The 21,676-nt window shown below is 42.8% G+C and overlaps 2 protein-coding genes across 9 annotated transcripts in view; one reads left to right on the forward strand and one right to left on the reverse strand.

The window, feature by feature from the left end:
- Positions 1-7,072, forward strand: part of LOC134223374 (calpain-A-like) — a 128,323-nt gene extending 121,251 nt beyond the window's left edge. For all 8 annotated transcript variants that reach the window (XM_062702514.1, XM_062702512.1, XM_062702513.1 and 5 more), the window contains 2 exons: positions 6,078-6,404; positions 6,465-7,072. In XM_062702514.1, the coding sequence (XP_062558498.1) occupies positions 6,078-6,404; positions 6,465-6,550 (413 nt within the window). In that variant the 3' untranslated portion in view covers positions 6,551-7,072. The remainder of the gene's footprint in view (positions 1-6,077; positions 6,405-6,464) is intronic.
- Positions 7,073-8,930: 1,858 nt separating this feature from the next.
- Positions 8,931-10,146, reverse strand: LOC134227893 (uncharacterized). The gene is made up of 2 exons (XM_062709592.1): positions 9,184-10,146; positions 8,931-8,960 (listed from the first exon to the last, which is right to left on the reverse strand). Exons 1-2 carry the CDS (start codon positions 9,955-9,957, stop codon positions 8,931-8,933), a joined length of 804 nt encoding a protein of 267 aa, XP_062565576.1. The 5' UTR covers positions 9,958-10,146.
- Positions 10,147-21,676: the final 11,530 nt, after the last annotated feature.

Below are 21,676 nucleotides of genomic sequence, written 5' to 3' on the forward strand. Positions count from 1 at the left end.
CTTTGTGGGATACACGCACAATGATTACCGTGTTTGGAATCCTGTAGAGAAGAAGATTGTTCATGCTCGTGACGTTGATTGCGTTGAAGTTGATTTCGTATCGGACAAGCGGACAAGCATCATAGTAGTAGCGGTTTTGTCTATATTCCAAAAGTTTGTGATTCGGAATCGGTAGTTGAGGAGCTGGAGGAAATTGAAGATATCGTGTATGACGATGCTATTGATGAGTTCGGAAGTGCTGAAGAGGATGAGTCAGTTGATACGATAGCAGAAGTACATTGTGAAATTTCATTTGAGAACAACACGGAGGCGAGACCAAGACGACATCGATCTACTCCGGCGTGGCATGAGCTTTTGAATTCGAATATGCTGACTATGCTTTAAACGCGATGGATTACATTGATAATTTTCCAAGCACTGTTGCAGAGGCAATGAAACGGGGTGACTGGAGTAAATGGGAAACTGCAATGCAAGATGAGATGAATTCCCTGGCGCAAAACAAAACGTGACTTTTGAGAAGCTGCCGGAAGGACGTACTGCTGTGAGCAGCAAATGGATTTTCCGGATAAAGCGTGGGGGGGTGTCACAAATCTTATGTACCAAAACCAACCTTTTTTTTGTACATTTTGGGGCCCCAACATACCGTCGGCCCCAGGGCCCCCTTCCGGCTAATTCAGGCCCTGTTTATACTGGAAGAAGACTGAACGAGATACCGTGTATTTAGTGATATATGTGGACGATGTGGTAATCGCTGGTTCAACGCTAAAACTAGTATAAGCTGTAAAACAATGTTTGGCAACGGAGTTCCAGATGACTGACGGAGGTGACATACAGTACTTTCTTGGAATGTGTATTGAACGTGATGTGGAAAGAAGAGTTATGAAGATCAGCCAGAAGCGGTTTATAGAGGATTTCTTGCTTAACTTTTCAAAAGGACCTAAGTAACATTTTTTTTTTCATGAATTAATTTGAATAGTGCAATCAACAGACTAATATGAAAGGTTTTGTTTGGAGTGCTCAAATTAAATCAAGAAAAAAATGTTACTTAGGTTCTTTTGAAAAGTTTAGCGAGATTTGCTCCGGAGGTTCGGGATGGACGAATGCAAAGCTGTATCGACTCCCATGGAAGTTCGACTTAAGTTGGAGAAAGGTATAATAAAAAATAAATATAAAAATAAAATATTTGTGAAAGAGTGTTTTAAAAATCCTCAAAATTATCCGAATTTTATTTTGTTGTCCCCTCAAAATATTATTTTTTGGCAAAAAAAATCTGAGGGGGGAGACAAAATAGATTTTTAATATTTGTATCGGCCTAATGGAGCAGTGGTTGGCCATTTTCATGGTATGAGGTTGTGGAAAAAATACTTTACTTGAAAAAACAAATAATTTGTTTTTGTAAATACAAACTTGAAGTGAAGCATCTTGGGGAAGAATCTTTCAACCATACTATTTTTTTATTTATGTTAAAGCGGAAAACTAGAATAAATCTTTGCATAGTAGGTCAAGGTGGGCGAAAATTGAAAATAAAAAAAATACAAAAATACGGGTAAACCCCGGAACGTATATATCATATAAAATAAATATTTATATGTTACTATCAAAATCATTTAAGTGTTGTACTTTTATCATTCATTTACAGACTTGTATTTCGCTATAAATAGTTAAGCCGTCGATAGCATCTCATACTTGACTAAACATATTTCTAATTAGATTAGTACTTTACTTATGATAAGTAGAAACATTCTACCTAATAATTTAGGACAGCGGTTCTCAACCTTTTTCTTGAGAGGTACCCCTTCGAACTTTTGCAATAATTGAGGTACCCCCTCTCGGGTACTTTAGGTACGGGTCAACACGGTCAATCATCTTGAAAAAATAATTCCGAACCCCTTGAGGGTAGTTTTTGAGTCACTTAAAAGGAGGCTCCTTTTGCATCTTGAAAGGACACTTCTGAACCTCTTGAAAGGAGGCTTCCAAACCTCTTGAAAGAATTCCGAGCTTCTTGAAGCGATTCTACCAAACCTGTTGGAAGGAGGCATCTGAGCCTCTTGACAAGAGGCTTCCGAGCCTCTTAAAAGGAGGCTTACGACCCTTTTGAAAGGAGGCAACCTAACCACGTGAAAGGAGTCTTCCGAACCTCTTGAAAAGAGGCTTCCAAGCCTCTTGACAGGAGCCTCCCGAGCCTCCCCGAGCAACACAGGTCAGACAAAAATGGTTGCAGCAACTTGATTGTGACTGAATCTGGTCACATAAGTGTTTATTTATTGTACATGGTCTTCAACTTGTAAATTGCACAGACTGATTGTTTGACTTAATCCTATTTTTAAAAACTAATTTGGTAACATTAAAGTCGAAAAAACAACACACTTCGTTGAATAGTCTGCAGCATAAGTCCAATGGATTATTTTGACCGTAGTGTGTGCGGTGACCACGGATCCATAACAGTTGACGATTCCTGAGTTGACGAGACGGTACATGAAATCGAACGTTCTCCAGGATGTAACGGCAGTCGATGTTGCACGTTATGACGTCGAAAATAAACATCCTCTGAAGCATCACTCGACGGTCTGCCATTGGTTGTAAGTCAATCAAAGCACAACGATTTCGGTATGGAGGCAGGTTTGATGGATCGTTCCATGGTAAGCGGCGCAAGGCGTAGTTGATGAAGCGTTTTTGTATTATCTCGATTCTCGATTCTGTTGCAGTAACCTATGTTGAACATGTGTGCTGCTAGGGTCTTGAAAGGAGGCTTTTGAGCCTCTTGAAAGGAGGCTTCCGAGCCTCTTGAAAGGAGGCTTCCGAGCCTCTTGAAAGGAGGCTTCCGAGCCTCTTGAAAGGAGGCTTCCGAGCCTCTTGAAAGGAGGCTTCCGAGCCTCTTGAAAGGAGGCTTCCGAGCCTCTTGAAAGGAGGCTTCTGGCTCTCTTAAAACGAGGCTTCTGAGCCTCTTGAAAGGAGGCTTCTGAGGCCTCTTGAAAGGAGGCTTGAGGCCTCTTGAAAGGAGGCTTGAGGCCTTTTGAAAGGAGGCTTCTGAGCCTCTTGAAAGGAGGCTTCTGAGCCTCTTGAAAGGAGGCTTCCTGAGCCTCTTGAAAGGAGGCTTCTGAGCCTCTTGAAGGAGGCTTGAGCCTCTTGAAAGGAGGCTTCTGAGCCTCTTGAAAGGAGGCTTCTGAGCCTCTTGAAAGGAGGCTTCTGAGCCTCTTGAAGGAGGCTTCTGAGCCTCTTGAAAGGAGGCTTGAGCCTCTTGAAAGGAGGCTCTGAGGCCTCTTGAAAGGAGGCTTCTGAGCCTCTTGAAAGGAGGCTGGAGCCTCTTGAAAGGAGGCTTGAGCCTCTTGAAAGGAGGCTTCTGAGCCTCTTGAAAGGAGGCTTGAGCCTCTTGAAAGGAGGCTTCTGAGCCTCTTGAAAGGAGGCTTCCTGAGCCTCTTGAAAGGAGGCTTCTGAGCCTCTTGAAAGGAGGCCTGAGCCTCTTGAAAGGAGGCTCTGAGCCTCTTGAAAGGAGGCTTCTGAGCCTCTTGAAAGGAGGCTTGAGCCTCTTGAAGGAGGCTTCTGAGCCTCTTGAAAGGAGGCCTGAGCCTCTTGAAAGGAGGCTTGAGCCTCTTGAAAGGAGGCTTCTGAGCCTCTTGAAAGGAGGCCTGAGCCTCTTGAAGGAGGCCTGAGCCTCTTGAAAGGAGGCTTCTGAGCCTCTTGAAAGGAGGCCTGAGGCCTCTTGAAAGGAGGCTCTGAGCCTCTTGAAAGGAGGCTCTGAGGCCTCTTGAAAGGAGGCTTCTGAGCCTCTTGAAAGGAGGCTTCTGAGCCTCTTGAAAGGAGGCCTGAGCCTCTTGAAAGGAGGCTTCTGAGCCTCTTGAAGGAGGCTTGAGCCTCTTGAAAGGAGGCTTCTGAGCCTCTTGAAAGGAGGCTCTCCGAGCCTCTTGAAAGGAGGCTTCTGAGCCTCTTGAAAGGAGGCTTCTGAGCCTCTTGAAAGGAGGCTTCTGAGCCTCTTGAAAGGAGGCTTCTGAGGCCTCTTGAAAGGAGGCTTCTGAGCCTCTTGAAAGGAGGCTTGAGGCCTCTTGAAAGGAGGCTTGAGCCTCTTGAAAGGAGGCTTGAGCCTTATGAAAGGAGGCTCTGAGGCCTCTTGAAGGAGGCTTGAGCCTCTTGAAGGAGGCTTCTGAGCCTCTTGAAAGGAGGCTTGAGCCTCTTGAAAGGAGGCTTCTGAGCCTCTTGAAAGGAGGCTTCTGAGCCTCTTGAAAGGAGGCTCTGAGCTCTTGAAAGGAGGCTTCTGAGCCTCTTGAAAGGAGGCTTGAGGCCTCTTGAAGGAGGCTTCCGGGCCTCTTGAAAGGAGGCTTCTGAGCCTCTTGAAAGGAGGCTTGAGCCTCTTGAAAGGAGGCTTCTGAGCCTCTTGAAAGGAGGCTTGAGCCTCTCGAAAGGAGGTATCTGAGCCTCTTGAAAGGAGGCTTCTGAGCCTCTTGAAAGGAGGCCTGAGCCTCTTGAAAGGAGGCTTCTGAGCCTCTTGAAAGGAGGCTTCTGAGCCTCTTGAAAGGAGGCTTCTGAGCCTCTTGAAAGGAGGCTTCTGAGCCTCTTGAAAGGAGGCTTAAAGCCTCTTGAAAGGAGGCTTCTGAGCCTCTTGAAAGGAGGCTTGAGCCTCTTGAAAGGAGGCTTCTGAGCCTCTTGAAAGGAGGCTTCCGAGCCTCTTGAAAGGAGGCTTCCGAGCCTCTTGAAAGGAGGCTTCCGAGCCTCTTGAAAGGAGGCTTCCGAGCCTCTTGAAAGGAGGCTTCCGAGCCTCTTGAAAGGAGGCTTCCGAGCCTCTTGAAACGAAGCTTCCGAGCCTCTTGAAACGAAGCTTCCGAGCCTCTTGAAACGAAGCTTCCGAGCCTCTTGAAACGAAGCTTCCGAGCCTCTTGAAAGGAGGCTTCTAAGGCCCGATGCCCACATAGCGTCTTTTCAACGCTGCATGCACACGGCGTTAAAAGGACGCATGTGTGCATCGGGAAAAAGCGGTAACGCAGCGTCGCCGCACCGATGCACACCTGCGTTTTTTCAACGCCACGTGCACGCAGCGTTGAAAAAACGCTACGTGGGCATCGGTCCTAAGCCTCTTGAAAGCAGGCTTCTGAGCCTCTTGAAAGGAGGCTTCTGAGCCTCTTGAAAAGAGGATTCAGAGCCTCTTGGAAGAAGGCTTCTGAGCCTCTTGAAAGGAGGCTTCTGAGCCTCTTGAAAGGAGGCTTCTGAGCCTCTTGAAAGGAGGCTTCTGAGCCTCTTGAAAGGAGGCTTCTGAGCCTCTTGAAAGGAGGCTTCTGAGCCTCTTGAAAGGAGGCTTCTGAGCCTCTTGAAAGGAGGCTTCAGAGCCTCTTGGAAGAAGGCTTCTGAGCCTCTTGAAAGGAGGCTTCTAGGCTTTCCGAGCCTCTTAAAAGGAGGCTTCCTTTCATGTCTCTCAAACGAAGGATTTCGAACCATTAGATTCTCGATTTTAGTTCAGAAGCATACTCTTAACATATTATTCATACTTTTGTTTCGAACAGGTATATAGATTGCATTAAAGAAAAAAAAGTTCATTCGACGTTTTGTTCCGCAGCCCTTTATACATTGTACTGGTTGTGGAAGGCAGGAATCAATTGGCTTTGATTTATTGATCGCATTGAATATTATGTACAAGAAAAAATTTTGAAATAAAGAATACACAATTATTAAAACTTTATCAATGATTTTTGATTTGATTTGTTATACGTCCGCCATTACGCATTTTTGTCCGAGGTACCCCCTAGGGTCAGCGAAGGTACCCCCAGGGGTACATGTACCCCAGGTTGAGAACCGCTGATTTAGGAAATTAAATTTTGTTGTTAATCATTTGGTTATTCCAACCATAGAGTCAATCTATCCATCATTCCGTAGCTTCTTTTCCTTTGAGAGTTATTGATGGTTTGAAAATGCAGGTTTTTAAAATAATAAAGTTGAAGAATATCAAGGATAAATTAAACGAGAAAGTAAGACTATCAAAAGTATTGGGAAATGGATTTCCGTTTGAAAACTTCCATAATTCATATTTCACCCTTATTACGTTTCTTCGCTTTAACGGACATTTTCTTTTCCATCCATTTTTGTCTCTTTAGTGGATCAAGTCGGAACTGGTTTCTCGAAAGACGTCTGCCGCTCCATGGTTGCCATGCTGGACACCGATCAGTCCGGCAAGCTCGGATTCGAGGAGTTCCAGAGCCTTCTGACGGACATCTCCAAGTGGAAGGCGGTATTCAAACTGTACGACCAGGATCAAACCGGCCGTCTGAGTGCGTTCGAGCTTCGGGAAGCCCTCAATTCGGCCGGGTATCACCTGAACAACCGGATTCTGAACGGACTGGTGCACCGGTACGGCTCCCGGGATGGATCGATAGCGTTTGATGATTTCATCATGTGTGCCGTCAAAATCAAAACCATGATCGGTGAGTGACTATTGGCGACTTGGTGCTCGGAATATGAAAAGACAAATTGATTATTTACAGATATCTTCCGCGAAAGGGACTCGGAGGGCACCAACATGGCCACGTTCAGCATGGACGAATGGGTTGAGAAAACGCTTTACTCCTAAGAGTCCCCCTCCCCCAGTGTCCACATCTCGATTTGAGAGCGCCACGAATAATCTCCCGTTTATTGACGTTATTTAATGACAAAAATCTAGTTGTTGGTTACGATATTATCAATTATAATCAATCCGCCCTACAGCAGAAATAGAGGCAACTTGCATTTTGATTCGCCTACGGAATTCGAAACAAAACAATGAACAAAGTAAGAAGCATCTACAAACTTTTACCTACTTTAATGTTATGTTTTATTGTATTTATCACATTTTAAATCAAACCAGTTTTAAGCGTAATTTATGAAACAGTAACTGTATATAAGCATTCTACCGCGACTGGAACTCTTTATGGTTGCTTAATGGAAAATATGTGCTGAACTCTTATCGAAACTCGTACAATTAAAGCGTTGTTAGAGCATCGTTTACAAATGGCCTCGAATAATTTATACATTTGCAGTGAAATTTATGTGGAGTGCAAAGTTTAAATCTAAATTTGTATGTTTGAACGAGTAAATCTGTAATTGGGTGCCTACATTCACTTTTGTCTCATTCGTTGCGTAATGAATATCACCACCATTTCGCAAAGCAACAATCGAACCTAGATAAATAAAGGAAATATCACATATGTAGGATTTCGAGTATTCAAACACGTGTTCGTCAAATTTTGTTTGGCGCATTCCACGTAGGTATGACAAAATAAATGCGCATATTGTATATTTCGAATCTTCTATTTCGTAGAATCTGCGGGGTAAAAAACCAATGTTAATTAAAATCAAAAGCAAAACTAGCAGAGCCACAAAACCAGATGTGTGGCATTGCTATCGTAAGTGAATTTATCACCCATGTGTTATTGCTTCCGTTCGAATTATTTTTCGAACAAAAGTTGATACGCGCTTTCGTTTTCGCCAGAAAATTCCAATCTGAGAAGAGTCTCGATAACCTTTTATTACCATATATCATGTAAGATCCATAGATTAGTGTTTTAGGATGTTTGTCGTTTTTATAGAAAAAAATTAAGTTATAAAGAGCGACTGCACGCCAGTTCGTTCAGAAATACTACGGAGTTTCAAAGAACAGAACACTTTTCCCTTAACAACGTTTGCGTTTCTCATGTATCCTCGCTAAAAATCGCGAATTGAATAAGCAAACACAAGAATCTTTTACAACCCATTACTAATGTTTGCCCTGTGCAAATGATTTCCCTGTGTAAATGATCGACTTAAACCGAACGGATCCATATGATGAGTATTAATGTAACCAAGGATCGGAATTCAGAAACATTAGTAAACAAAAAAACATATTTTTCGGCATGACCACAACACAAGGTTGTATGTACAAGAGTCATGGTTGTAAACACATTTTATTACATGTGTTACAGACGATGACCGTTATTTTAAGAAAACCAATCTCACGTCACCATGCAACCTTGAGACGACATCTGTTTTGTTTCTACTACCGCAGCGCAGATCAATGAATATCGGACACTCGATGTCGTGATTCTAACTCAAACCTACACTGCCGTCCCCTGCATAGTTGTCCCATGTCACAACTAGAAGTGATTAATGGCAAAGCTACGACTAATTTAAAAAATCCCCCCTAAAAATTAGAAATTTTTCATAAAAAAAAGGAAATTGCCAGTAAAGAAATCAGCGTTAGCGAATCGTACGGTGCATCACGCCACGTGTATGCACCAATCAGCGAAGGTGCCGGAACAATCGCCGAGTCAGCAGGTTTATAAATTCTATGACCAGAAAAGCCAAACAGAGGGCCTCTTTTTCATTATCTCTGGTCGTTCCTAATATAAATAGTTTGTAGTAAATAAAGTTAGTGTTTATTGTTAATTCTGATTTATTTAAGAATTTTTTTTTATTTTTCCGTGGAACATTTTGATTTCAATAAATAAATATGGAAAATTCTTCTTTCATAACTGCAATTTTTGCTTAAAAGTCTCCCTAAACAATTATTTTTCACAAAACAAAATAAATTAGCACTTTAGGGAGATTTTGGATTATTCGTAGAAATTTTCCATATTTATTTATTGAAATCAAAATGACTTAGGGCAATAAAAAATTCTCAAATAAATCAGAATTAACAATAAACAAACAATTACAAACTATTTACTACACTACTTGCACTGACCAGAGCATAACGAAAAAGAGGCCGAGCTCTCTTTTGGCTTTTCTGGTCATAGAATTTATAAAAGCGGAGTGATTCTATAACATCGGCGATTGTTCCGGCCCTTCGCTGATTGGGGTCATACACGTCGTGATGCACCGTACGATTCGCTAACGGCTCCTTCCAGTTGGAAGCCGCCCTCAGGGTTCCTTCTATAGCTGCGGAAGAAGCGGGATGCTTCTCGACTCGGGATGCTCCTCGGATGGATTATTTCGCTTTATCTCCTCTGGTGTGTTCGATGCGGAGAGTGTTTTCAAAATGTAGAATTTAAATGTCATGGCTATGGCTGTTCCCAATATGATGATCAGTAGCGTTGTCGCTGTTGCGGAGGTTATCCACCCGTAGATATCTAGTTTCCAATGTATGTTCTCTGCTGTTAGGTTTAGGAGTTCTATGTGGTTGCGATGCTCTAAATGCAGTTCCTGTAAATGTGCCAATGGAATATGGTTTATGATTTTGGTCGGATTTACCTTAATTCCAGTTATTGGTGTGAAGGGTGGTATCTCCACGTTAGTACTGGAATATTCGACGTCATCCAGTTTTAAAGTACAGTGTGAATGCTGAATGAGATTTGGACCACTGAGGGACCTGGTAGCTGAACAGTTGGATGTCAAAGTTATATTGTGTCCGTGGATTACAATATTGCCATCGTTAATCTTCCGTATAATTTTACCTCCATAAATACGTTCTATAGGGCAATCAGCTGTTTTTCCGGAGATTAACTTTTGCATACACTCTGTGAGTGGTTCCAAACTGCTACTGGAACATACAAAGAGAGCTCTGAGCTTGATACATGGGACATGCGAGATGAGTGGAATTTGTCCTTTCAGATAAAATGGTGCTGGTACATGAATGCGGTAACCATCTTCAATTACTGCTTCGACAAAGTTGAGCGTATATAATGCTCCTTCGATTTGGGACATTTTGAGTACGTAGATAATGTTATCTTTGTTGAACATTGCGTAAGAGCTTGCAATATTCAGAATGCTGTCCACCGAGTTAAGTCCAAAGTCGTTGTTGCGAAGGATTCGTTGAATGGCTTCTAATTCTCCTCCTTGGATGATGCGGCTACTTGGTATGCTACGTCTGGCCAGTGTAAGAGATTCCTCGACGACTTCTAAATAATATAATAGTTCATCTAATTTGAATACAAAATTGAGTGAATCGAAACTTTTGAATGTAACGTTTTCTAACTTCTGCGCATTATCTATCAGAAAATTGAAAGTGTTTGTAAGATTCTTCATTCGGTTTTCAAATAAATGATTAATGTGTACCTGATTATTGTTTGCGACTATTAAGGAATTTATAGAGCTATTGATAACTTTCAAATCTTCCGCATCAGGACTCCCTGATACGTATTTCCAAGCCCTACCGAGTGATTCCCATCTCTTGAATCTATTCTGAGGCGTAATTCTATCGAATGTCAGATTGATTTTGTCTATCTTTTCCTAATAACTTGTTCGAAAAGCGAATCGGTTAGATCAAAACTGTTAACTGCATAATTGAACAAATCTATAGCTTCCTTGACATCTGTCAAATTTATAGGATGTATTATTCTGACGTAGTTGTTGCTAATCCTGGCTTGTCCTAGAGGTATGATTGCTAGAGGGTTGTGGGTCAGATCGTATATACGGATGTCTGTCCAAGCCGTTGATGTCCAGAGTAGGACACATAGTCTGAAAAGGAGTCATGAGAGTAACGTCTCGTAAGTTAAATTATATTTTTAAGTTTTTCTTATGGATTTTTATATCTGTAGTGTCGGTAATTGTTTTTTCGTTTTTTCCTTTATTTCGACTAATCTGTACCTATGACCGTATGGGCATGGTTTGGCCTTTGTTTTAGCAAGAATTTTCCTAGTTCTTATGTCCTGATACCCTTTGTCTGTTTCTACTATTTTTGCATTTTGTCTATCAGCTTCTCTAGCAATATTGTCTTTGGCGGTTTGTATAATGTGTTGTTTTGTCATGTTAATATCCTTTAAATCCAGCGACGTGGACCCTTGGTTTGGGGTCGAAACGTCGGATGTTGTAGAATCACTCCGCTTTATAAATTCTATGACCAGAAAAGCCAAAACAGAGGGATTTTTACAATTACAAACTTTTCCACAAAATAAATGTTTTTTATCACCAAAAATTAAGAACTTTTCATGAAAAAAACAATAAAGAGCAATAAAAAATATAAAAATTTCCATAGAGAAATATACACCCAACCAGAGAATGCATGATTTTATGACAATCGTGCATGAATTCCATGCACAGATTGCATAAGGCTGAGGCCCATGCACAGATTGCATTAAGTCAATATAGCAAGCCATTGCATTAGGTATCTGGTCACGAGAAAAAGGAACTAGATTTGTGTTTGTGTTTACATAGAATCTATTTTTGAACTTCCGTCGAGGAAAGAATTCTTTACACATACTTCGCCAACCTTATTTGCTTACAAAAAAATTTGACCGATAACGAGAATTGAACCTGTGCCGTCCACCAAGCCTAGCGCTATTCGGCTGACGCGCTTGCCATCTGGGCTATACACTAGCTGAGAGAAGCAGTGATAGAAGACTATTATAATCCTCGTTCTATACTATGTGAATGAAGTAGAAGGGTAATAGAGATAGCAAAGGGCGATGAAAATGGAATTGGCTCTGCGTCCTTGTCCACCATCAAGTTGAACGGAGTCGGGAAGATTGTGTGAGTCGAAGCTATGCTGCTGTACACGATGCATATATTTGTTGCTGGAGGAGCTAAAGAGAGTCGTTTAGATGTGTTGGTCGAAACCAAATAAACCGATTTAATGCAATGAGTTGACGTAACAAGTATAACATTCTGTGAGTGGTTTGCATGCGAGATTTGATACAAAATGATTAATGCAAAGAATGTCACAACTTTTTGTTTTGCGTGTAGAAAAGCATTGAAACTGATTACTTTTCCGTCATCTATGAACTTAAACAAGGAAAATTTGATCAATTTTATTGCTTTTTTATTTATGGAATTTTTGTATTTTTTCCTCGCAGAACATTTTGATTCCTAATGGAAAAATCTTCTTTTATAATGGAAATTTTATTTTGCTGCCAAAGTTGCAGAAAATTGCCAATTTGAATTTGTATTTCGAAGTTTTTGGGAAAAAGCGTCTCCTGTGAAATTAACGCAACGTGACATGTACAACTTTCGCAGGCACCGGTTCAAATATAAGCAGAAATTCTGAGTATTCGACAAAATATGTACACATATACAACTCAATAGAACATGGGTCCCCAAACTGTAGGTCACGATCCCCAGGGGGGTCGTGGGCTGATCAATGGTGAGACGCGAAAGACAAATCTTGAATGATACTTTTTCACTATTATGCCCCACCAATCTATACCAGCTTTTAGATTAGAATCTAAGTCAGCGGTTCTCAACCTTTTTCTTGATAGGTACCCCTTCAAACTTTTACATTCATTGAGGTACCCCTTATTGTTTTTCGCTGTAAATGAAAATAAGCGTAGCTTATAAGATATATGAAAAATGGACTCGCAAAATATGGCTCTCCAAAATGGTGTCTGAATTATTTGTTATTCTGTGAAACTTTGCAATTCAAATAAGGTTTGTACATCAAGCTTCCTATAAGACGTTGATGACCTTGGAGGGCTTCAATGCTTCTTGAAATTAAGTTTCCGCGCTTCGTTTCCGAGCATCTTAAGCTTCTTCAAAAAAATATTCCGAGTCAGAGTCCGAGGTTTCAGAGTCTCTTAAAAGAAAGCTTCCAACCTCTAGAAAGGAGGCTTCCAAGATTCTAGAAAGGATGCTTCCAAGCCTCTAAAAAGAAGACTTCCAAGCCTCTTGAAAGGAGGCTTCCAAGCCTCTATAATGGAAGCTTCCAAGCCTCTAGAAAGGAGGCTTCCAAGCCTCTAGAAAGGAGGTTTCCAAGCCTCTAGAAAGGAGGCCTTCAAGCCTCTACAAACGAGGCTTCCTAACTTTTTGAAAAAACTCAAAGGTGCAGCCCAATCGGGTTGTACGCAAAGGTGACGTAGGACTACGTGGCTATTCGAAAATGATGGTATTTGCCATAATAATTAGTCTCGTTTTATTAACATTGAGCAAACTGCTCGGAGGCCAACTCAATCAAGAAGTCGATTAGTTGTTCCCAGTTGGACGGACTTTGAGTCTCTAACCGTGGAATTAACATGACTCATCGGCCGCTAAAGCCACTCGACTGGCTTTCAGTCGGGGACATCACAATCCTTACTTTGCCACGTACGCTTACATCGCGGGCGAAAACCAAACGTTGCAAATAAATATATTTCCGTTTGGTTTCACGCCACTGCTTATTTCTCCTTTATTTCGTCAATTTTTGAGGATGATGTCCTCCAAAAAGGCCTTTATACAAAAGGTTGATCCGACAATCCGATATGAACTTTCTTCAAAGTGCAAAACTCAATCGTAACTAGCAAATTTGATAGCGCATCAAAGGGAGATGATGCAGTAAATTTGAATGGATGGAATCACTAACAGCAACCAAGCTACCACGCCAAACCCGATCCCACCGAAACAATTCGTTTTCGCAATAACCTCTTTCTTATCATAAAATGTTGGTCCTGAGAAGAACCATTTTTCATTTCCCAATGCGACTTTCTAATAACTAACTGCATCCAAACGCTTGCCGGCACCTTGCGTTGAAACTGTCCGACCGCCACCTGATGATTTTTCGCTCAGCCTCCAAAATTTGGAATAAATTTTCCGCATTGCCACTGCCACCCCACGCCTTCGTGCTGCTGTGTCCGCTCCGCTGCATAAAATGTCGAACCGCTCTTTGTGGAATCCCGATCAAAATGGCTCGCGCGCGCCGAGTAGTAGTAAATTCTCTCTTTATTTCAATTTTCAACTTTGAATACATAGTTAATTTTACATTTTGAGAGTTTTAACCATAAGGTTCTTCAGCTCCGTTTTTTATCCTATTTTTTCATTTTGTTGTTTTTGTTGTTTAGTAACGTTATACATTTTGTACCTTTTTTGGTATTTGGTTTGTAATTTTAATTTAAAAATTTTATAACCTACCTAACTTAGCCTAACATTGCCAGGAATAGTGCACTGGCGCTTCGTTTCGCAGCTTACTCCTCTAGCAGCCGTTCTCGATGACAAACATGCCCAGTGACACGATCTGATCCATGCGGGTTTTGCAGCTACGCAATCGAGCTACTAGTTGGTTGAACAGTGGAAGAAGTTGTTCAGGTTTGTAGAGTGGTGCCGCTTCATCGGTGGATACGGGCTTTTCTTCGTCATTCTGTCGTAATCCAGGGGGAGTAGATGGCCATGGGTTGATCGGATGCAATGTTCTTGCTGTTGTTGTACCAGGTACTAGGTTCGGATAATTCTGGTCGTTGATCACCGGTGGTTGTCTTATTCTCGGATTTTTGGAGCTGGCTTTCTTCCGTATCTCGACGAATTCCGCTCGTGTGGGACATTCCTTAGCGGTGGCCTCATGTTTCGCTCCGCAGTTAGCACACTTGACATCAATTTGTTGCATGTCTGGGTTTTTGGCGATGATGTACCATAGGCACTTTTCAGTTTGATGCATATCTCCACACTTGACGCATCGAGGAGCCAAGTGGCAGTTTCTAGTACCATGGCCGTAGCCGCAGCAATTCATGCACTGTGTGACATCTCGGTGCACAGGTTTGTACCGTTGCCATTCGACAACGATACTGTCGATCACTTTAATGTTCTTCAGGTCCTTCAAGGTTACAGAACCGTTCCGCAGATGGACCAGGTATAACTGATCACGGTACTTTCTTGACTTGTCCTTTCTGGCAATCTTATACACGCCGGTAACGATGAGCCCGCACTCTGCCAGCAGGTTCTCCAGTTCTTCAGTTCTTCTATCGTCGAGGCCACGAAGTACCACCTTGAAAGGCTTGTCGCTGGGGACATCATGCGTGAAATATTCACACATCTCATTATTCAAAATCTCCAGCATCTTCTGGTACTGGGGTTTCGATTCAGTCATTAGTTTCAATCCTCCAGAACACAATTTGATGGTGCACTTTAAAGTGCCATTTGCTATGCGTCCTCGCAATGCGGTCCGCAAAGTAGGAGTATCCCCTTTGACAAAAATCGGCGGGCACTTTTCCTTCCGCTCCAGTTGGTTTTCTTGCTGCTGCAGCTTCTGCCTTTTGTTCACCAGTGGGGTACCAGCATCGTCGTCCTTCAAGGTGGAGTAGTAGTTCTTCAGTGGCACTTTTTTCCTTGCACCCTTATGTGCAGTCGAAACGGCTGCTTCGTCACCCATAACGGGATCGAAAAAAGCACTCGCCAACGCGCGGTGCCCTTCGTACAAACGAACCGAGTCGAAGTATTGAACAAGATTACCAAAACACGTCCGATCGAATCGGAAGTCTGGTATCAACTGATGACGTTGAAGCGCCGTGTCTGCTAGCATGCGCGCGCCGAACAGCAGCTTTCTTGTATTAAATAAATTAAACCCGTAAGCCCCGCCTCTTTGTGATCTGATATGGGTGTAAATATAATGTGCACTCATAACGATTGATGAAGGGGCGGGGCTAATGGGATTACTTCATTACATATAAGAAAGCTGCTTTTCGACGCGCGCGAGTCATTTCGATCGGGTTTCCACAGACAACAGACCGTTCGGAGAATTATGAATTCTAAGAATCCAATGAAACTTTCTCGAAAGATTCTGAATTTGGTTATGAGATGTTATTTATCTAAGATGCGAATTGTTGCGAGGAATGACATCAGAAATTTGACTCAAGACGAAGTTTCTTCATATTACCAAACATTATCTCTTGACATTTGTCTGTCCAAGCGACGTTCACTAATAGGTAGTTGCTGTAGGTAGATAGTTTTCACAAAGGTGGCGTCTTCATCGATTTTATACAAAAGAAAGTTGATCCGAAATAAACTTTCTTCAAAGTTCAAAACTCAATCGTAAATAGCGAATTTGATAGCGCGTCGGAGGGAGATGATGTGAAAAATTTTAATGGATGGAATCACTAACAGCAACCAAGCTACCACGCCAAACCCGATGCCACCGAAACAGTCCATTTTCGCAATTAACTCTTTTTTTTTATAAAATGTTGGTCCTGAGAAGAACCAATTTTCTTTTCCCAATGTTCCTTTCCAACTAACTGACACCACAATTTGTAATAAATTTTCAGCATCGGCACTGGCGGTGCGGGATCGCCACAGTGCTATTTTTATGGTCAACCTTTTCTTCATATGAAATTCTGGTTCGTTGAGGTTGAATGATCTGCAGCAACACATCGAGCACCACCACCAATGCGATGGATTTTCTTTGAAAATGTTATTAGTGCCTCCGTGATGCTGTGTCCGCTCCGCTACGATCGCTTTGATGCATCTGCTATGCGTAAAATCTTGTTCAAACTGAGGATTAGATCCAAACCCGCAAGTGATTGATTTTTGATGTCTGTGCTAGTGATGCATGTACGTGATTGGTTAGTTTACCTATTTCCAAACTTTTTATGAATTTTCGATAATAAATAGTTGAAAATAAGTATTTTCAAATAAATACAAAGAAGCGTTGACTCATCCTTGATCGAATGGTCCAAAAAAAATGAAAATCCATCGAGAAACGGCTTAGATATTAAAGTTTAAAGTCTATCATATTTTCGTGACGGTCACCGATTTTCGCAATCGTAAAGTGTACCCCAATATAGAAAACACAGACGTAGTCCTACGTCAAAAGGTTTTCGACCCTGTTGAGAAGAGGCTTCCGAGCCTTTTGAAAATAGGCTTCTGTGCTTTTTGGTAGGAGGCTTCCAAGCCTCTTGAAAGGAGTCTTCCGAGCCTCTTGAAATGAGTCTTCCAAGCCTCTTGAAAGGAGACTTCCGAGCCTCTTGAAAGAAGGCTTCCGAGCCTCTTGAAATGAGGCTTCCGAGCCTCTTGAAAGGAGGCTTCCGAGCCTCTTGAAAGGAGGCTTCCGAGCCTCTTGAAAGGAGGCTTCCGAGCCTCTTGAAAGTAGGCTTCTGAGCCTCTTGAAAGGAGGCTGAGCCTCTTGAAAGGAGGCTTCTGAGCCTCTTGAAAGGAGGCTCTGAGCCTCTTGAAAGGAGGCTTCTGAGCCTCTTGAAAGGAGGCTTCTGAGCCTCTTGAAAGGAGGCTTCTGAGCCTCTTGAAAGGAGGCTTCTGAGCCTCTTGAAAGGAGGCTCTGAGCCTCTTGAAAGGAGGCTTCTGAGCCTCTTGAAAGGAGGCTTCTGAGCCTCTTGAAAGGAGGCTTCTGAGCCTCTTGAAAGGAGGCTTCTGAGCCTCTTGAAAGGAGGCTTCCTGAGCCTCTTGAAAGGAGGCTTCTGAGCCTCTTGAAAGGAGGCTTCTGAGCCTCTTGAAAGGAGGCTTCTGAGCCTCTTGAAAGGAGGCTTCTGAGCCTCTTGAAAGGAGGCTTCTGAGCCTTTGAAAGGAGGCCTGAGCCTCTTGAAAGGAGGCTTCTGAGCCTCTTGAAAGGAGGCTCTGAGCCTCTTGAAAGGAGGCCTGAGCCTCTTGAAAGGAGGCTCTGAGCCTCTTGAAAGTAGGCTTCTGAGCCTCTTGAAAGGAGGCTCTGAGCCTCTTGAAAGGAGGCCTGAGCCTCTTGAAAGGAAGCCTGAGCCTCTTGAAAGGAGGCTTCTGAGTCTCTTGAAAGGAGGCTTCTGAATCTCTTGAAAGGAGGCTCTGAGTCTCTTGAAAGGAGGCTTCTGAGCCTCTTGAAAGGAGGCTTCTGAGCCTCTTGAAAGGAGGCTTCTGAGCCTCTTGAAAGGAGGCCTGAGCCTCTTGAAAGGAGGCTTCTGAGCTCTCTTGAAAGGAGGCTTCTGAGCCTCTTGAAAGGAGGCTTCTGAGCCTCTTGAAAGGAGGCTTCTGAGCCTCTTGAAAGGAGGCTTCTGAGCCTCTTGAAAGGAGGCTTCTGAGCCTCTTGAAAGGAGGCTTCTGAGCCTCTTGAAAGGAGGCTTCCTGAGCCTCTTGAAAGGAGGCTCTGAGCCTCTTGAAAGGAGGCCTGAGCCTCTTGAAAGGAGGCCTGAGCCTCTTGAAAGGAGGCTCTGAGCCTCTTGAAAGAAGGCCTGAGCCTCTTGAAAGGAAGCTTCCTGAGCCTCTTGAAAGGAGGCTCTGAGCCTCTTGAAAGGAGGCTCTGGAGCCTCTTGAAAGTAGGCCTGAGCTTCTTGAAAGGAGGCTCTGAGTCTCTTGAAAGAAGGCCTGAGCCTCTTGAAAGGAGGCCTGAGCCTCTTGAAAGGAAGCTTCCTGAGCCTCTTGAAAGGAGGCTTCTGAGCCTCTTGAAAGGAGGCTTCTGAGCCTCTTGAAAGGAGGCTTTGAGCCTCTTGAAAGGAGGCTTCTGAGCCTCTTGAAAGGAGGCTTCTGAGCCTCTTGAAAGGAGGCTTCTGAGCCTCTTGAAAGGAGGCCTGAGCCTCTTGAAAGGAGGCTTCTGAGCCTCTTGAAAGGAGGCCTGAGCCTCTTGAAAGGAGGCTTCTGAGCCTCTTGAAAGGAGGCCTGAGCCTCTTGAAAGGAGACTTCCTGAGCCTCTTGAAAGGAGGCTTCAGAGCCTCTTGAAAGGAGGCTTCGCGCCTCTTGAAAGGAGGATTCTGAGCCTCATCAAAGGAGGCTTCTGAGCCTCTTGAAAGAAGGCCTCCGAGCCTCTTGAAAGGAGGCTTGCGCCTCTTGAAAGGAGGCTTCTGAGGCCTTTGAAAGGAGGCTTCTGAGCCTTTGAAAGGAGGCTTTGAGCCTTTTGAAAGGAGGCTTTGAGCCTTTGAAAGGAGGCTTTGAGCCTTTTGAAAGGAGGCTTGAGCCTTTTGAAAGGAGGCTTTGAGCCTTTTAAAAGAAGCCTTCTGAGCATCTTGAAAGGAGCCTTCTGAGCATCTTGAAAGGAGGCTTTGAGCTTCTTGAAAGGAGGCTTGAGCCTCTTGAAAGGAGGCTTCTGAGCCTCTTGAAAGGAGGCTTCTGAGGCCTCTTGAAAGGAGGCTTCTGTGCTTTTGAAAGGAGGCTTCCGAGCCTTTTGAAAGGAGGCTTCCGAGCCTTTTGAAAGGAGGCTTCCGAGCCTTTTGAAAGGAGGCTTCCGAGCCTTTTGAAAGGAGCCTTCCGAGCATCTTGAAAGGAGCCTTCCGAGCATCTTGAAAGGAGGCTTCCGAGCTTCTTGAAAGGAGGCTTCCGAGCCTCTTGAAAGGAGGCTTCCGAGCCTCTTGAAAGGAGGCTTCCGAGCCTCTTGAAAGGCGGCTTCCGAACCTCTTGAAGGGAGGCTTCAGAGCCTCTTGAAAGGAGGCTTCCGAGCCTCTTGAAAGGAGGCTTCCGAGCCTCTTGAAAGGAGGCTTCCGAGCCTCTTGAAAGGAGGCTTCCGAGCCTCTTGAAAGGAGGCTTCCGAGCCTCTTGAAAGGAGGCTTCCGAGCCTCTTGAAAGGAGGCTTTCAATCCGAACCCCTTGAAAGTAAGCTTCCGAGCTTCTTGAAAGAAGGATTCCGAGCCTCTTGATAGGAGGCTTCCGAGCCTCTTGAAAGGAGGCTTTTGAGCCTCTTAGAAGGAGGCTTCTGAACCTGTTGAAACCGAGTCTCCTAAAAGGAGGCCACTTGTAAGGAGACTTCCAAGCTTCCGAGCCTCTAGAGAGGAGGCTTCCTAGAGTCTTGAGAGGAGGCTTTCGAGAGAAGGTTTCCGAGTCTTAGAAGCCTTTTGAAATAAGGTTTCGGAGCCTCTCAAAAGAAAGCATACGTGTTTCTTGAAAAAGGCTTTCAATCCTTTATCAACGAAGCTACTGAGCTTTTCGGAAAAGCCTTCATGCCTCTCAAATAGAGGTTTACAAACCTCTAGATTCTAGATTTTAGTCATTAAACTTTTTGTCCTTTAGATCTTTTGTTGCACAGCCCTTCATACACCATGCTCGTTGTAGTGGGCAGGATTCAATAGATTTTGATTTAATGATCGCCATACAATACAATGTTTTCGAATCTAAAATACATAATTATCAAAACTGTACCAACAAGTTTTATTGGAAACGCAATACATCCGCCATTATGCTCTTTGGTTCAAGGTACCCCCTGGGGCTGGCAAAGGTACCCCTAGGGGTACATGTATCCCAGGTTGAGAACCGCTGATCTAAGTAATGATTGGATGGTTAGAAAACAACAAACTTTACCGGGTCAATAGTCTTCTTTTCTTATACGATATTTGAGTAAATAGAATGAAGTCCAATACTATTCAAGTCTAACCCAAATCTAATCCAAATTCAATTCAAATTCAACCCAAATCTAATAAAATCCACATTCAATCTAAATACAATCTAATTCTAAACTAAATCTAATTCAAATCCAATCCGCATCTATTTCATATTAAAATCCAATCCAAATCCAATTTAAATCAAATCCAAATTCAATCCAAATCCAATCCTAATTCAAATCCAATCTAAATTCAATCCAAATTCAACCCAATCTAATTCAATGGAATGCAATGGAATATATGTATGATGAATTAGAATCGTTCAACAGCGTTTGTGTATCATCTGCTCCATTAGGTGACATTAGTGGCATCGATTAGCACAGTTATTCTAAGTCTAACAGAAACTTGTCAAATTCGTGATTGATGGTTTCGATTGGAACGTTTCTCGTCATGATGAAACACAAATTATCACAATGTATGCGAGTCACATGATATTCTAAGTTGACTTCAGAACTATGATATTCCAGATATCCCTTACACAATAATGATTACAAATATAAATATTTGTTAGAACTCCATTGATGTTATGAACATGACTCATGTTTGTTTTTTTTTTGTAAAATTTGCACGCCTGATCCAAACTACTCACATCCAATTCTACACTGTTGTTATGGATTACCACAAAACCTCTCAGGATATGACTATATTATGTTAGCATATTCTAGCATGGGGATACTTTCCCGGAATAAGTGACGTATTCAGAAGCAATTCCTACCTGGATACCTGGTTTCCTAAAGCGCTGATGCATCTATAATCTATATGTCTGCACCCAACCGGCGGTTGTTAGATTTTCTAACAATTCTGTATAAGAACCTACCAAAACCTGTATAAGAACTGGTCATATGCGAAATTGTTAGATTCTATACAGTATACAAAAACATTTTTTATTCTACAATTATTTTTAACATGTACAGTGATGGGCCGGCTTGGCCCTCCAACTTCGATTTTAATTATTATTATTATTATTATTATTATTATGTTGTTACTTAATTTTTTAAATATAATGTATCATGACGGCCTTCAGGAGGCGCTAGTGTTTTTTTTTATTTGATAACCTAACTACTATGTACACTAATATTCACAATACAAATTTGATAACCTAGATTGGAACTAGCGCCCTAAGCGCTTGTTGGTCCGAGTGCAAGCAACGGACCCTAAACTTTTCTTTACACTCACCAAAGCGCTCATGTAAGGTTTATATTCCGGCCAGACGGTGGACCTCGGATGTTCTTGTCCAGGGAAGGGTGTTGAGGATCATCCTCAGGAATTTGTTTTGGACCCGTTGAAGTTTGAGGTGGTGGGTTTTAGCGCAGCTCTCCCAGACCGGCATGCCATATTCGATCACAGGGAGACAGCAACCTTATTTTTCAGGGACAATGACGACCGGCGGTTGATCAAAGGGTACAGAAGTTTCAACAAGACGTTACACTTTGTCACCGTTTTGTCAACCTGTTGCCTGAAAATAAGCTTGCTGTCGAGGGTCAAGCCAAGGTAGTCGGCCTCATTGGCCCATTCCACAGTCGTGCCATTGAGGATAATTTTACAGTCCCCAGGCGGATTAAGTTTAGGGGATTTGGAGTGAGGGAAAATGATGACCTGGGTCTTCGCTGCGTTGATACAGATCTTCCAGCTGGTGAGGTACTCTGTCAGGGCATCCAGGCCTCGTTGGAGTTTTGCCGCTAGCGCTCTGATCACTCTACCGTTGTACCCGAGCAACACACATGTCTTATAGCAGTTTATGTTACTGATATACTATCAAAACAAGTCACATAGGAGTTGCTGTGACCAGATTG

The sequence above is a fragment of the Armigeres subalbatus genome, chromosome 3 (genome assembly GCF_024139115.2).
Source record: "Armigeres subalbatus isolate Guangzhou_Male chromosome 3, GZ_Asu_2, whole genome shotgun sequence".
NCBI classification, from domain to species: domain Eukaryota; kingdom Metazoa; phylum Arthropoda; class Insecta; order Diptera; family Culicidae; genus Armigeres; species Armigeres subalbatus.

Bases quoted from the DNA above. Each gene is read 5' to 3' on its own strand.
- LOC134227893 (XM_062709592.1), bottom strand. From the start codon at position 9,957: ATGAAGAATCTTACAAACACTTTCAATTTTCTGATAGATAATGCGCAG. The intron at 8,961-9,183 runs GTAAATCCGACC...TTTTGAAAACAC, and splicing joins CACCAATAACTGGAATTAAG to TCTCCGCATCGAACACACCA.